General features: G+C 43.6%; 1 protein-coding gene across 8 annotated transcripts in view; it reads left to right on the top strand.

The window, feature by feature from the left end:
• Nucleotides 1-8,400: 8,400 nt before the first annotated feature.
• Nucleotides 8,401-15,670, top strand: part of LOC130265261 (transducin-like enhancer protein 4) — a 97,413-nt gene continuing 90,143 nt past the window's right edge. For 3 of the 8 annotated variants that reach the window (XM_056514213.1, XM_056514210.1, XM_056514209.1), the window contains exons 1-4: nt 8,402-9,365; nt 9,781-9,878; nt 10,995-11,058; nt 12,435-12,479. In XM_056514213.1, the coding sequence (XP_056370188.1) occupies nt 9,321-9,365; nt 9,781-9,878; nt 10,995-11,058; nt 12,435-12,479 (252 nt within the window). In that variant the 5' untranslated portion in view covers nt 8,402-9,320. Of the gene's footprint in view, nt 9,366-9,780; nt 9,879-10,994; nt 11,059-12,434; nt 12,480-15,670 lie in introns of all 8 variants that reach the window. The other 5 variants (XM_056514216.1, XM_056514212.1, XM_056514211.1 and 2 more) reach the window with 3 other exon arrangements.

Raw genomic sequence — 15,670 nt, 5'->3', positions numbered from 1 at the left:
TAGTTAACATCAAGAAGGGATGAACTGACTGAAGGAGGAAGTCTTGTGGAAATAGGATGATGGTCCTGTTTTGGCTTTGAAGAATGACACAGACTGGCAGAATCCTGTGACTGGAACTTTGAAGGATGTCAAAACAAAGAGACATTAACTTTTGCCTGACTAAGGGTTATTTAAATTGTACAGTGTACACTGCATATGTTAACAAGCTCAATGAATTACATGTTATGACATGTATAACTATTTTACACAACTAACTAAGTGTATCTGCTACATATAGCACAGAAGGAGGGGAATAAGACTGGACTGTATATAAAAAGGGTAGAAATTTCACTTAGGAGAAAAACCCAAAAAACTTAAGACATAGGACTGGCTACTCTCCTCCCTTTTCTTCTGAGCAGGGATGCCGTCTTGATAAGTTTCTAATTATTATTACCCAGGTTAACACAATGTTACTGTTATTGTTAGAGTTCTATCCCAGCTAATACTTTTGTCAACAGCAATTCCAAATCTGTATTTCTGTAGCTTCAATAAACTGCAATATTTGAGAATCTTTCTTCCCAAGGTTCTTGAGTAATGTGACCAGATCCCTAGTGCCAGACTGGTTCATCGCACTATTCATGAATCTGTGATTGCACAAGTTCTTATTGAACATGACCTGACCTATAGCATTGAATTGTTAAGCCACATTATTTGTGAGTATGTGGTCATGGGAAAACCTATTGAATGTGACCAGACTTAATAGTGCCAAATTAATTCTAATCAGAAATTAAGCCCAGTTCAGACCAACCCTTCTGAACTCCGAGGACCAGCTGGAGAGCAAGAGTGTTTATTTTCTGCCAAATTTCTTAATTTTAATGCAAAAAGGACAATAAAGTATTATGGAGGAGTGACACATTTTATGGATGAGTGGGTTCTGAAAAAAATCCATTATCAATTACTTTTTAGTGTTTGGCTCTAGTTCAGTAATTTTTATTTGAACAGGCCATGTGTTAGCATAGTTTTGATTGCAGGAGGTGACTGCCTGTTTTTAAAGAGGATACTATTAACTTGCTATCTTCAACTTTATCCCGCCTTTCTCTGATAGGAGCTCTGTTATGTCAGGTGCTGTTTTAAAATTTAAGGGGGAAAAAAAAGTAATAAAAAAGTTTTAGTAAATTACTCCCTGTTTTGTTTTCAGTCAGCTCACATCAAGTTCGACCCAATATATGTTGTGAATTATTCTGAAAATAAGCAATTTAATTGTCCCTCAAATTTAGCCCAAATCAGTTTGACCCTGTGGGTTGTATCTTTTCTCTCTTTTATAGCAGTGTTCATCCAAAGCACTGCTATATAACCTGACGGTATCACGTGAGCTACAAGCAAGTAGGAAGTAAATCTCCATTCATTGTGTCCTTAAGTAAACTTTAGAGAGGTTCATGAGAATCCCCTATTGAAAGGATTTGTTATCAGGAACAAAATGTCATTGTTTACCTTTCAGACAGGTGTGAGTTGAAGGGCTGACTGACAGCTGGAGTACCTGCAGTGACAATCACTGCATGCATACCCAGTTAGACAAATAGGAGGAGTCCTTCCAATAACAACAATTTCCTCATTACTTTCTTTAGTTATGGTTTGTGAATGTCCATTTGTCAATGCCCAGTGAAGAGAACTTCATTGTTTGTATTCAGTTTTCATAGAGACCAAACTGTGACCCCAGCTATAAAGCATACCTAGAAGACAGAACAGTGTCTCCCACTTACAAAACCCACTTTCCTCTACTGCAGGATAGTGACAGCAGCTCTTCCTTCCACAGAAGATACTTTGAAGTCCCCACTGGGCTTCTCTTTTGTATAGGGGCGGGAAAGAAAAACGTGCCAAGGTCAGGAAAGACAAGGCTGTAACATGGGAGAGTATCAACTCTCAACTCTCCAAACCTGTCTGAACAGGAATTACAGAAAGGTAACTTCATATGTGATTTTGACATAATCTGATATCTTGGCAATATTTCTCTGCATCACTGCAAAATATGCATATAAGCCACAAAAACCTAATTTTGAAGGTTTTCTGAAGAAATTATGCCATGGATATGTCCATGTCCAGGTCATGAATATGACCTGTCCATACAGGGTCAGTCCAGATTAACCCATTAAGCACAGTAATAGAGGCAGAATGCATTCAGTGATTCTCAAAATTCTCATACTGTTCAAAAGATTCAGTGCTGAAATATACTAAAAATTCAAAGCTGCCTGGACTGTAAGACAGGAAACTCATATTTCAACTAACAAACTTTTAGAAGCACATCATCTCCACTATTTCCATCCTGAATAACAACTGGAGAGGAATTCCTCTTTACATTAGGAAAGCAAAACTCTTTAGAAAATAATCCTGGTTGCTCATCAGATAAAAACATAGAATTAGAGTTTTCCATGGGTTTAGAAGAAAACATATATTTACAGCAGCTATTTGCTGAATTCAGTCTCTGCTACACACATTCATCTTCATCACATTCCAGAGCTACTATAAGGGGTCTGTACATCTTACTTCTGAATGATGCTCCTAAGGAAGGTCTGAAGGAAATTAAGCTGCTTCACAATACATAGATCTAAACTCCTGATTCCTGCGCTGGCAGAGTCTGCAGTACAATGATAGCATGCAATTCAATTTCAATATATAATTAAAAATTAAAAGAGAAATGGTGTCTTCACGTTTTCAGAGCAACTAGAAAATTTGCAGTACAGGATGAGAAAAGAAGTACAAAATCTTATTTACACTCTGAAAATAAGTTTAAAATATTTTTTGAGGTTTTGTATTAGATAATATTTTTGTGCTGCTCAGTTTACTTAGTTTTGCCAAAGTTAATGTAATTAGAACATTAAGCTAATGACATGCTATATCAATTTAAAATTATTTTTCTTTCTTTTGGCCTCTTACCCTTTAGTATGAAGTACCCTTTCCTCATCCTACTTAAAGCACTTTGAATTTGCAGAATTAAATTGGTTTGTATAGTTCTCTTCCATGTCAAAATATAAGTAATTTGAAAATGTTAAGTTCCAAACTTTTTCTCTTTCATCAAAATTAAATGACAAAATTCCCCTTTTCATCTTAGTATTTGCTTTCGAAAATTTTGAAGTTTTGAAAAATGTGGAATAGTATTTATTGCATCAATGAAAACGTCAGTTAAAGAGTAAAAAAATTCAGCTTATTTAGTAATTAATATGTGCCAGAGACTAAATAGTGACATTAATGGTATTGCAAGGGCTTTCTTTATCTTTAAGGCCACAGGCTGCATCTTGAGTAGCAGGAATGCTAAGTCCATTCCCCTCATCTTTTAATATGATTAGCAAAGTCCTAACATTGCAGTAAGCACTGAAACCTGGTTAGAAAGATTAAAAGGCGAGGTAGAATGATAAGCCATGTGTTCTACTACAGTTATCACTCCTGATAAGGATCCTTGTTCTTATATTGCAGGTCAATGGAAGGGAGGCTGTGTTGAGTAAGTGGTTGACTTCCTTGTTATAACTCTGGATTTTAGCACTTATACTGGCCCATATATTTTCTTATGAAACCATCTGATTAGTTTTCTGGAAACTAAGAAAATCTTTTATCTGATGTTGCAAATCAGGTGGTGGATTTTAAGGTACTGAGACTAAGGTGCTTCCTATGAATAAATGCAGTTAAGAAACACTGTAATCTTATCAGGGATATAATTTGTGATGTAGATGCAACCTGACTATAAGGTATAACTAAGGTAAGAAAATGCTTTACCCAGTCCAGTTTTGTCAGTTCAAGCCTTATTGCATTCATTTCATGTTTATTGTAACTAAGAGTATTACCATAAAATGTGCAATAAGCAGCCTTATAGCTATATGCATTTAGCAAATGTTGCAGGTGGGCCTCAGGACTTAAGTCACTTGACTAGGTAGCATTTACATATTGAACATTATAAAAAGGCTTAAACAGAACTTAATGATGGCATAGGACTTTATGAGACTTCTAAGTGAGTTAAAGTTTTCCTCCCAAAGAATTTGCTGTGGTTTGGCCATGGATAAAAGTATTTGTTACTGCTAGTTCACAGATTTTAATGAAGAAAGAAGCACTGACTAGGAAAAATTACTTTAATTTCAAGTATCTGCCTAAGCCATTTTGTACCATGCAAGTTTGCAAATCGAGCTTCCAGTAAAGGATAACTAAACTATAATTCTTCCTTCAGAAAAGAACATCAGTGTACTTTAACACAGGTTTTCGTTCCACATCCCAAATGCAGTTCTTGTAAGCAGAACTGTGTCATTGCAAGAGTTCTGAATGTAGTGAGTCAAGCAGAAGTAAAGTAAGAGCATAAATCCAAACCACCAATGCCTATAAAATAATGAAATAAAGTGTGACTTTGGCAATGTAAAAGAAAAAAGTAAAGACATCTATGAAAAATAGTTTGGAACATGCAAAATTCTTGTTTTGCAAGGGAGTTACATATAAACTGGCACATAAATCATTGCATTACACATAGTATCATAAATTCTCTTAATGTGCTTACCAGCAACAACATATCCCTAAGGTCACTAATGACTAATTGTAGGTAGGGAGTGTTTTAAAAACTTGCTGAGACAGGGTCACTTGATAGCACTTGTAAAACACCAGATCATAAACTGTGTGTCATGCTGTTACATTATTCTACCAGTAGAACCTGACTTAATACCATAATTAAAATTTTTAAGCAGAGAAAACTTTGTTTCAATTCAACTAAAAACCTCACTGAGTTTATCTTTCTGAAAGCCAAGAAGAGCACTTGTTACACAGTGAACTTAAATATGTGTAGAGATGCAAGATTTACTCTGGAGCATTCTGAACTGATTATCAGTTTAACACTTTATTTTTGTGAGTCTCTGTGCCTCTGTGTGTATGTGTGTGTGTGTGTGAGCGAGTATACAGCTGACAAAGTATGGTGACCTTGTAACTTGGTCCCAAAATAAACTGTAATATGTTGCAGTGCTAGGCACAACTGTCTTGGTCTTCAGCAACAGTCATTCCAGACAGGGAATATGTGGGGTTACATATAAAACAGCCATAGGATTGGACTGTTTCTTAAAGGTCCTTTAATGCTGATAAAATCTGTACTAATGTTATGAGGTGACTATAAAAAAAAAAAATAATAAAAAAAAAAAAAGGAAAAAACCGGAATCACAGGAGTCTGAAAGTGCGTTAGAAAATATTAGATGGAAAATTGTGTTTTTTTCACTTATTCAATAAGTACATATATAAGCACACATTGTTCTGTTCACTTCAGACTCTAAATTTTGAATGTAAACAAAAACAGGCTAGTTCTGAACTATTAGGACTGAAATAACCAGTTGCCTTTCTTGACAAAAGAATGGATGTGGTATTTTGCAACCTCTGGCTCCCCTGAGATATTTCATAAGGGTATTTCTATACCAGTCAACACTCAGCACACTTACTGTGCATACAAAACTGCCTAAATATTTCTTGCAGTCAATTCACTTACGAGAAATCTTTAGCAGTATGTGTAAAACATTTAAAACCTAGCTTCTCCACTTCCGAGGTAACAGTACAGGTTATATAACCTAGCACAAAAGATTTTTCATAAAAGAAGGAAAAAACAAGGAACTTTAAATACAAAACAGCCCATATTTAAAGATCCATCAAAGCAGTGTCAGAAGTGACAAAAGACAGGAAAACCGAATGACAATGACATTCTGATCTTAACTCACATAATTTAAAAGTGGCAAGTTATAGCACACTTTCTGTTAGACTTCTGAGTCTCATGGATCTTGACAGAATGCTGCAAAACTGTACAAAAATAGACAGTGATTAGTTACATAAAGAGTTAAGTATATGGATTTATATGTCTTGCTAAAGCTTTGCAAACCAAGCTCTGCCTTGCTTTTAGCTACACAAATTCACTTAGGACAAATGGACAAGCAAGACCAAACACTGATGAAGCTTTGATGAACTGCTGGTAAACTGACTGGTGCAAGAAGACCAGAGACTGCTTTGACCAAAAAGCTGTATGCTTTTGCCTTCCAAGGTGTTGAACACCTTTATGTTTGGGGCTCTGTACCTAATGCCAAACTCATGCAGGGCAAAAGGGAAGAATGAATCCCGCTGTTACTTCTAGAATTCAGTTTCCTCAGATATACTGTTTATTTTATCCTTCTCCACTTTGTGGATTTGATAGTGACATCCACTGTGAACACCCATCAAGTTTCCAAAGATGCTTGCAACTCTGCAGAGTGAATTGTTCTGTTCTATTCCTGCACAGCTTTCACATTCTTGGTGACAGACACTTAAGCATTTCTAGATTTGGCAGCCATACTTCTGAATGTCAAGACTTGGTCCAGGCATATGGTGACTGTCCTCTATTTCAGTGGAGTTGGGAGTGGTCCTCTGTCTAGTGAGCAGTGCTCATGATTGATTTTTTAAAAGCCCTTTTGGTACTGGAAGATTTAGACACATGAGAAGCAGCACTTTCATAATTAGTCAGGTGTTGTTATCATGAAATCTTTAAACTATTTAGAGGGCTAAATCCATACTGAAATCTGATTATAATCTTGCTAAATTATAGCAGAAACTACACATGCAAGTAGGCTGGAGGCTGAGTACTGCAATATGTAACACGTAGACATTTTTGGTGGTAAAAAACAGAAAGTGACAGGGATGGACATATTTTGGCCCATTTTGTATTTGCCATTTTAGGCAAAATCTTTCTTCAAAAGGATTAAGAATCTGTTGTGACAAACTGCTCCAGATGCTAGTGGTCACAGCACTCACCTTAGGATTTTGGTTACGAACTCCAGAAAAAGATGGAATATCTACCGTGTGCAGGGCTCTTGCAGCTGAGTCCTAGGCACCACCACCACTACTGTTCCACTGGCTCAGTCCTTGAAGGTCACTCAAGCAAGGGAAAAATCTCAGTGGTAAAACTTCGGTGGTAAGTCCTATCAAGGCCTCAAGGTGCTCAGTAGCTGCAGGCCTCAGCCAGAGATCTGTAGGCAGTAAAGAGAATTTACAACAAACCTGTAAGCATGCATAATTTAGCTACCATCGTTAGGGTATTAATTGCTGAGTGTATGTTTTGAGACTATAGATTTGGTATACAGGCATCAAAAATGACATGACTAAACTACATCTATTTTGCATGCAGGTTTAAACTGCAGCTCATCAGGAATACAAACTGCTTGAAGGCAAATCTAAGCATGACAGACACAGAGATGAAAAGAAAAAAGCCCAATCTACGAGCCTATCCTTCATGTATGCGTCACTGCACAGCATTGTCTAGAGAGGGGCTCTGCAGAAAAACTGTTATGGGGTCTTTTTAGGACACAGCACTACGACGTGCAAAATCGGTTTCGTTTTGTTTTGTTTTGTTTTGTTGGGGCGAGCGTGTGTGGAATCGGGCGCTCCCGTTGCAGCTCTCCCTGGAGCACTCAGAGCGGGGAAGGCGCTCCTGCTCCCCGGCCGCGGCGGCTTCACCGCTCCACAGGCGGCTCCGGCGCCTCCCGCCCCACAGGTCCTTCCAGCTGTGGTTACGTTCCGAGCCTGCAGCACGCACAGGGCACGGCCGCCCTGCGGAGCCGGGACAAAACGCCCCGTCGAACACGTCCGACGTTATTATCACAATGGACGGCATTACAATGGAGCATTTCGCGACCAGGTCTTGAAGCGCTCCTCTTGCGAGCGGAGAACACCCTGTCCCTGTCACGGCTTCTCCGAGTTCAGGCGGAGCAGCGCCGGGGCAATTCCGGGCCCCGCCGCCGGCCCACGAGGGCACCGGCGCGGCCGCGCCCGCCTTCGGCCGGCGACGCTGCCCCTCATTAGCGCCCGTCCCCGGCGGTGCCCGCGGGCGGGGGAGAGGCGGGGCCCCGCCGCCCCCGCTCCCGCCGCGCCACCGCCCCGCGCGGAGGAGGAGGAGGAGGAGGCGGCGGGAGCAGCGGCGGCGGCGGCGACAGCCGACACCGGCCCCACGTTACTTTGATTGACGGCTGAACAAATGTTTCCCCTGTTCGAACGCCGGCGCCGCGGAACGCCGGCGATCTGCGGGCCCCGCCTCGGGCGGCGGGCGAGCGGGGGCGGGCAGGCGGCGGAGAGCCTTCTGATTGGCTGCGGGGCCGCTGCGCGTCAGGGCCCCACGTGGGGGAGCGCTCGGGGCCGCCCCTCTGCCCGAGCCGCGCGCCCATTTGTCAGCGACGGAGTAGTGCCGAGCGGCGATTAATGACAGCCCGCCGCCCATTGGCCGCCGCCGCCGCCCCTCATGGGCGGGGTCCGGTGGGAGCGGCTCACTGCGCCGCGGTGCTTGATGGGAGAAGTAGTCCCTGGAGCGGCGGCGGGCGGGCAGTCTTGACGTCGGGAGGACTGCGACTTCCAGGGTGCTCCGCGGCGGCGGCCTTCCGGCTGCTGTGAATATGTATCAGAATGTTAATGACGAGCCGCTGCTAAATTTGGTCAAAGGAGTCACTTCGGCAGAGCGTGCTGTGGGAGCGGCGCGGAGCGGCGGCCGGGCTGGACCGGGCTGGGCAGGACACGGCTGGGCTGGGCCGGACCGCGCTGCGCTGACGAGCCGAGCACTGGGCTCTGCTCTGCGCGTCGCTACCACCGCCACTTCCCGGAGTTTCGAAAGGCGCGGAGGGAAAAAGAGAAAAAAAAAAAAAAAGACATAAATAAAGCTGCCCGGACCGTACCGTATTTTTTAATCTTTCTCGCTCTTAATTTTTTTTTTTAATTTAAAAAAAAAAAAAAAAAAAAGAAAGAAAAAGGCGGTCGAGCAGCACTAGCAGGGGAGATGCGGTGCGGGCGGTAGCAGCGAGGACCGGACCGCCGCACAAAAGGGCACCGCACCGCACGCACCCCGCCGCGGCAGCGGAGCAGACGCCCGACCGCCGCAGCCACCGTCCCCGCCTGGGCTCCGCGCCCCGCTCCGCCCGGCGCCGGGAGAGCCGCCGGCGGCAGCAGTAAAAGTTTTCAGGAGGGGAGGAAAACTGCCGGCGGGGGGAATCTCCGGTGGAGCGCGCGCCGGCGCCGGCGGAGGGGCTTTCCCCGCCCTCCTCCACCTCGCCCTCCGCCGCACGGGGCTCGCAGCCCGCCGGAGCCCGTGGAGCGGCGGCGGCGCTCGGGAGAACCGGCCGGCGTCGCCCGCTGACCGCCCCCGGGGGATGTGGCAGCGGCCCCCGAGCGTCGCGGACGCCGCCGCCGTCGCGCCTCGCTGCTGCCGGCGGTGCCCCGCCAGCCCCGGGGCGGCGGGGCCGGGGCGTCCCTGCCCGCCGTCTCCGCCGCCGCGCCTGCAGCCCTGATCCCCGCCGCTCCGGCCGCCAGCGCCCCCCGAAGCGGCGTGGATGATCCGCGACCTGAGCAAGATGTACCCGCAGACCCGGCACCCGGTGAGTGGCGGCGGCGGCCCCGCGGCCAGCGCTCCGGCGCGGGCACCGCGGAGTTGTAGCCATTTTCTTATTGTTGTCCGCCGCGCCGCCGCCGCCTCCCCGGGTCGGGGTTGGCTCGCGTGAGTTGCCCTCGCCCGGTGCGCGGCGGTCCCGGCGCCGGCCCCGAGTCCCGCGGCTGCGGCCGGCGCGGAGGGTCCGAGCGGGAGACTCCTCTTGCAGCGGCGGTCCCTCACCGCCGGCGGACACGTCGGGGCAGCATCTCGGGGCGCTTGGGGCATCGTGCCTCCGCCCGCCGACGAGCGGGGACCTGGGGGTGCGCCTCGCGGAGCGCGGGTGCGAGGGCCGCGGCGGTGGGCGGGAGGTGGTGACCGGGTGAGAGGGGGCGACTAAAAGAGCTGCTGTTCCTTGCTTGCAGGCTCCTCACCAGCCAGCTCAACCCTTTAAATTCACCATTTCAGAATCCTGCGATCGGATTAAGGAGGAGTTTCAGTTCTTGCAGGCTCAGTACCACAGGTAAAACTGCCTACTTTCCCCGAGCCCCGCGCGGTCGGTCCTCTCGCCCGGAGGGGCGGCGGGGCGGGGGGCCGGGACCCCTGGCGGAGCCGGGAGCGGGCGGACCCGCCCCAGCCAGGGCTCCTGCCGGCTCCTCCGCATCCCGCTCCGCTCCCGACCCTGGCGACGAGGGGCTCCCGTGGGCCGCGAGCCGAGCGGTGCGAGCGGATTTTCTTGTTTTCCCCGCGTTCCGTTTTTGGTTGTTCAATTTTTTTTTTCCTTTTCTTTTGTTTCTTTTTGGTCTTTTTGTTTACTTTTTGGTGAGGAGCGGGGGAGGGCGGGTGTTGATAGAAAAATATGTGTCTGGTTGGGCTCGTCCTCTGCTTTTCTTCGAAATGCCGCTCAGGACAGGCATCTTGTCTTGGCTCGGCCCCCTCGCGCCTTTCATTGACATGTCAAGTGCTGATAACCTGGAAGTGAGGCGGCGAGCTATTTCATTATCCTTAGGTGGAACAGCGCTGTGTCCTCAAAGTGACAAGTGACTTCTGGCAGGATTGTTTAGCGGGCTTCTGAAAACAAAATAAACACTGGGGGTGTTAGTATTTACCACGCTGTTCATCAAATTACGTGGAGTATTTTTCTTGCAGTTCTACCGTCAGTAATAGCAGAGAGCAAAAATTAAAATCCACAAGTTTTTCTTCTTGACGCGGTAATGTGCATTTGATTCTTTTGTGAGTTGAGTAAAAGAGGTGTTTCTAAAACACGTGAATAAAAACTCTGAGACCCAAATTATATTTTTGTTGGCAGCTTCTCAAGCTTAACTGTTAAATATATAAACCCCTGTGTGCTTCTTCTGTGAACCAGTGTCGGTGTTTAGGTTTTTTTTGTCAGAAAAATAATTTTCTGTGTATACCACAAGTATGTATGCAGTTCTTTAGGAGATGAGGATGATGCATAGTATCCCTTGAAAATGGAATAGTGAGAACCCCCATCCTAAACTCCCAAGCAAGAGCTGGAAGACACATTTGTATTTGGGTAGTGGAGAAATGTTTGAAAAGGGGAGCAGCCAGTGCTCAGGAGAATGTCGCTTTAGTATTACGAAGTACCCATGCTTTCTCCTTTTTGTCTCTTGAACAGTTTAAAGCTGGAATGTGAAAAACTGGCCAGTGAGAAGACAGAGATGCAGCGACATTATGTCATGGTAAGCAAGCTGCATAACAAATTCAAGATGTCTATTAGCCTGGTATACTGAGACTGACATACATTCGGATTGCTGGAGGCGAACTGGAAGATTGTAGTAGCGCTGCTGTTGTTGAGGTTGCATCAGTGCTTCCATTATAAATCTGTAGTTTCTGGGGTCTTTTAACTTGTTTGCAGCAGTCAGTATCTGTGAGAAACTGGCTTTTTAACCTTTTAGGCAGTTGAGGATGTTTCTTCCAAATGCTAGCAAATCACTTGTCAGCCCTTTCAAGCTGGGTTCAACTTCTGTAGTGTGCCTGAGGATGATGTTTTCAGTTTTGATGACATGTCCCAATGATCAGATCTCTTTAAAATGGTTTGGGACAGTATTTTTTTTTATGGTGGGAGTGAGACTAAATTGTACAGAAGTGCATGCAAATCCAAAGCCTACTTCTTAGAAGTACTGTTGCTCTTTGGCGGCTGAATCATTGTTTCATTAAATTGAGAATGTCGGGGATCTCAGCTGTGAAAGGGATTTCCTCAGTTGTTGTGGTCTGCCTGGTTAAATAATGTGCATAGAAAGACATCTCTAAATAGATAATTGTGTGATGGATCATGATAACTGTAGAGGAGCTCTTGCTATCTCTTCTCATGTACATCTCTGAAGGATTAGCCGTTTCATATGCACATGACAAGTAATACTCCTGCATACACAAAAAGAGTAAATAACCTTGAAAAAATCTTAAGCAAGAGCACAAGCAAATTGTAAGGCTTGCAGTTGTCATTTTAATGCCTGATATGCCTAAGTCTTGGAGATTGTTTGGTATGAACATTACACATTGAGCAGAGTTCCCTGCAGTACTTGGGCACAGCAGGATGTACTTAGGTTGGTGTGTCTGCTCTGGCCCTGAATTTCCATGTTCTTTCCTTTTTTTTTATTGCTGCAATTTAATTATAGGATTTTTTTTTGTGTTTTTTTTTTTTTTTTAATTTAAAATACTGAATAATCGGTCTGTTAGATGTTGCTGATTTATATGTTTATATGCTTTGGGTGTTTTTTTTGTCATATTTTATGTGTGCTAGTGAATAGAATCTTGGTCATTTTCAGCTTCTAATCCTTGACTCTGCATGTGATTATTTTTCATTTTTATTTTGTCTTCTGTTTTTGCCATGTTATAGAGCTGTTCTTTGTAAATGTGACATGAAACAATGTAGATAAAGCAAAAAAAAAAAAAAGTTTATTCTGAAATGCGCTCTTTGCCATTCCAGGAACTCTTCAAGGCAAATAATTGTGTGTAGGTCTCTATGTCTTTGTACAGATGATGTTTTAGTCAAAGTGAATTTCAAAATAGTTTTCACAATTGCAAGGTCTAATAAAGTAATTTTCTTTTTTCTTAGTATTATGAGATGTCCTATGGGCTGAATATAGAGATGCATAAACAGGTAGGTAGATAATTTGTTTTGTTGTAAGAATGGTCTGTATAATTTCTCCCATCAATCTTAAAACAGATGTCTATTCTGTGTGACTTGCCTTAATTGCATGCTTGAGTGCATCAGAAATTTTTTTTTTTCACCTGGCCCTGAATCTTCTGTCTCATGTTTGGTATGCAGACTCTTTGTAGGTTACGGTATTGTCTGCCAGTTGTGCATTATTTGCTTGACTTCCCACATGCAATTTTTGCACATGCAGGCACTCCTATACTTCACAGGGAGGGTGTCTGTGAGTATGGATGAGTTTGTGGGTTGTATCTTCCTTTCTGTCTGGTCTCAAACCTTTGGGGTTTACTTTTTCAGATGATAGCTATGTCATGAATGTGTGTTAGGGAAAGCAGCGTGTGTAGATAAAAATGAGTTTTTTGGTTTACCTGTGCTGATTTAGTCTGGAGCTACAAATGCATTTGATGTTACAGCTATGTTGATGTTTTGTTCAGGCTGTTTACTTGGGCTTCTGTCCAGAATCAATGCGTTAGCATCTCAAACGCAAAAGAGTAAATGAGCTATCTGTCAGGTTATAAGCATAGAACCATAAAATGGTTTGGGTTGGAGGGGACCTTAAATATCATCTGGTTCCACCCCAGCCTGCTACGGGCAGGGGACATTCTAGTAGATAGGTTACTCAAAGCCCTATCCAGCCTGGCCTTGAACAGTGCCAGGGATGGGGCATCGTCAGCCTCCCTTTTCCAGTGCCTCACCATCCTCCACGTGAAGAATATATCATAATATCTAAACTAAACCTGCCATGTTTTCAGTTTAAGGCCATTTCCCTTTGTTCTATTGCTGCCTGCTCTTGTCAAAGGCCCTTTACAGCTCTCTCGTAGGCTTCCTCTAGATACTGGAGGGCTGCTATCAGTTCTGTGCCTTGGACTCTAGCACTTAGGCCAAGATTAGCAAGAGATTAGTCAGCTAGAGCATGCTAGTGTAAATTAGAGTTTCTTATTTGATAATGTGTGTTTTTTAACCTTCTCTAGAGGAGAATGAATTAAACATCTGACCTCTTTTCCAGTGAGGGAACTTTTTATGTAGTGGAGTTTAATACTGACAACTCATTTTAGCAAATGGTTGAGCAATTCACCAGCGTTGCTGGGAAGTGTAAGCTGCAGGAATAAAGAAATGATTGGATGGGAGAAGAAAGATCACCTGAAAATTGGTTTGTATGCACTTCTGTTCAAAGTTAGAGATTTGGAACTTCTCTGGGTTTGGAAATAGGATTTCTTTATCTTGTTGACAGCAGACATAGAACTTAAAAATTTTTTCATGTTATTTATTAATGCATTCCATTAGCACCTCAATGCCATAGAACTGATTAGGGCCGTTTTTACTAGATGGCATGCATAGGAAGACACTGGGATTTCCCACCTCAAAGCATTTTGCATCTACAGCTCCAAACTTACGGAGCCTTGTGCATACAAGTTATTTTACAGATGTTATTAGATATTTTGAATTTTCCTATGAGTCCTTCTCACAGGTACCATAAGATTCAACAAACACATTTAACAAATGGCTGACAGGAAAAGGCAGTGGTTGCAGGAGATCAGATTGTATACACATGCTGACTCTCTGGACCTAATCCTTGTCGTGTGTGCTGGTGGAAAGATTGGTCACTGACTCTGAGAGGTGTTGGGTCTGCTCTCAAATGAATATCTGGATTGTTTCAAGTCCCATTAGGGCAAAAAAAAAAACAAAATAAAACCAAACAAACCCTCAATCAGTAAAGCTGTAGATATGGAAACAATTCACAAAGACCAGAGTCTTTACAGGCCAGCTATGTAGGAAATTCTTACAGGCGTTTGAAAGCAAGCATTGCAGTCAAACTTGTTTATATTTCTAGATACCCCATTTTTAAAGTAGTACTTTAGGCTTACACTGGCTCTGCAAAATTCTTTGCAGCAAAATCAGCTTGGAAGTGCAATGTGTAATGAAATCGTATTGAGTAGGGGCGGAAAAAAACCCATGGCAAAAGACTTTTAATTTCTAAATGCTTTACTTCAGAAATTTTAAACATTTGTGGTGATAGAGTAGCCAGTGATATCTGCAGAAATTAAATACTTAGTAACAACTAAGTGCGGGGATTACAGAGGACTGGATTTTAACTGAAAACCTTTTTCCATCGCCATTCAGTCTATTCAAGTTTTAAGTATTGTACTCTCATGCAAAACACTTAAATATTTTGTCAGACGATGGTTCAAATTAGTTGCGGGTAAGAAACTTGTTCACTCTCATTCTTAAATCTGATATCAATTTCCTGTCTTTCATATCTCCCTTTCTATTGACACAGTGTTGTATTTTTCCTTTCTCCTCTTGCCTCAGCAAATGCAAAATATTACCATTTTCCGTTATAATCACAGTATTACAGTCCAGTTTGGTATTTGTATAGATGGCATTGATTGCTTCATTTGATGTGTGCAGAGCTTTTTTAGTCTACCACCTTAAATTCCCTTTTCCTCCTCTCTCATCTTTTTGAATTTCACTCGGCTGAAATTGAGCGATTCACCCTTTTTTATTTTCCTTCTCCCTTGCCCCCCCCCGCCCCAGCTTTCTAAATTCAATCATATAAAAAATCCTGAGGGCAGTTTATCACATTATGAAATACAGACAGCCCTGCAAACCACCTACTTATTATATTTTCTTTCTTTTTTTCACTTTAGCACAGAGGCATATCTGTCTTTATTTGTTTTTCTGGGCAGACAGCCTTGGTTCCTCTCAGGTTCTTTTCCAGATGCACTCAATGGATGCCCTTGTAATGGAAAGCAGGCAATAATGCGGTGAAGTTGCCCTTCGGCGTAATTGGGCCTAGTTCTCAAGATCAGGTTAGGCTTATTCACTTATTAGATTTGCGTCTCAAAGGGTTCAAGAGCAGGACTCCCTGGAGTCCTTGGAAGTACCCTAGTAATTGGTGGCCCTGATATTTGAAACCTTTGTGTGTTTTTCTGTTAAAGCTTCTGTTCTTCTTGGCTGCTTCCAGCCACAGAGTATTTATTTTTAGAGAAATTTTTCACTGGAACAGAAAATGATGTGTGATAGAGTCATGACTCTGTGACTTAGCAAATTGATAAAAGGATAAACGTGCAGAAAGCAGCGGTAGCGAGTGTGCCTGTGTGGCTGGGGGCAGAGAGGGGGGAAGAGCATCTCTTTTC

This window comes from Oenanthe melanoleuca, chromosome Z, assembly GCF_029582105.1.
Source record: "Oenanthe melanoleuca isolate GR-GAL-2019-014 chromosome Z, OMel1.0, whole genome shotgun sequence".
NCBI classification, from domain to species: domain Eukaryota; kingdom Metazoa; phylum Chordata; class Aves; order Passeriformes; family Muscicapidae; genus Oenanthe; species Oenanthe melanoleuca.
Note: the sequence above shows the minus strand (reverse complement) of the source record. Positions and strands in the feature narration are given on the sequence as shown.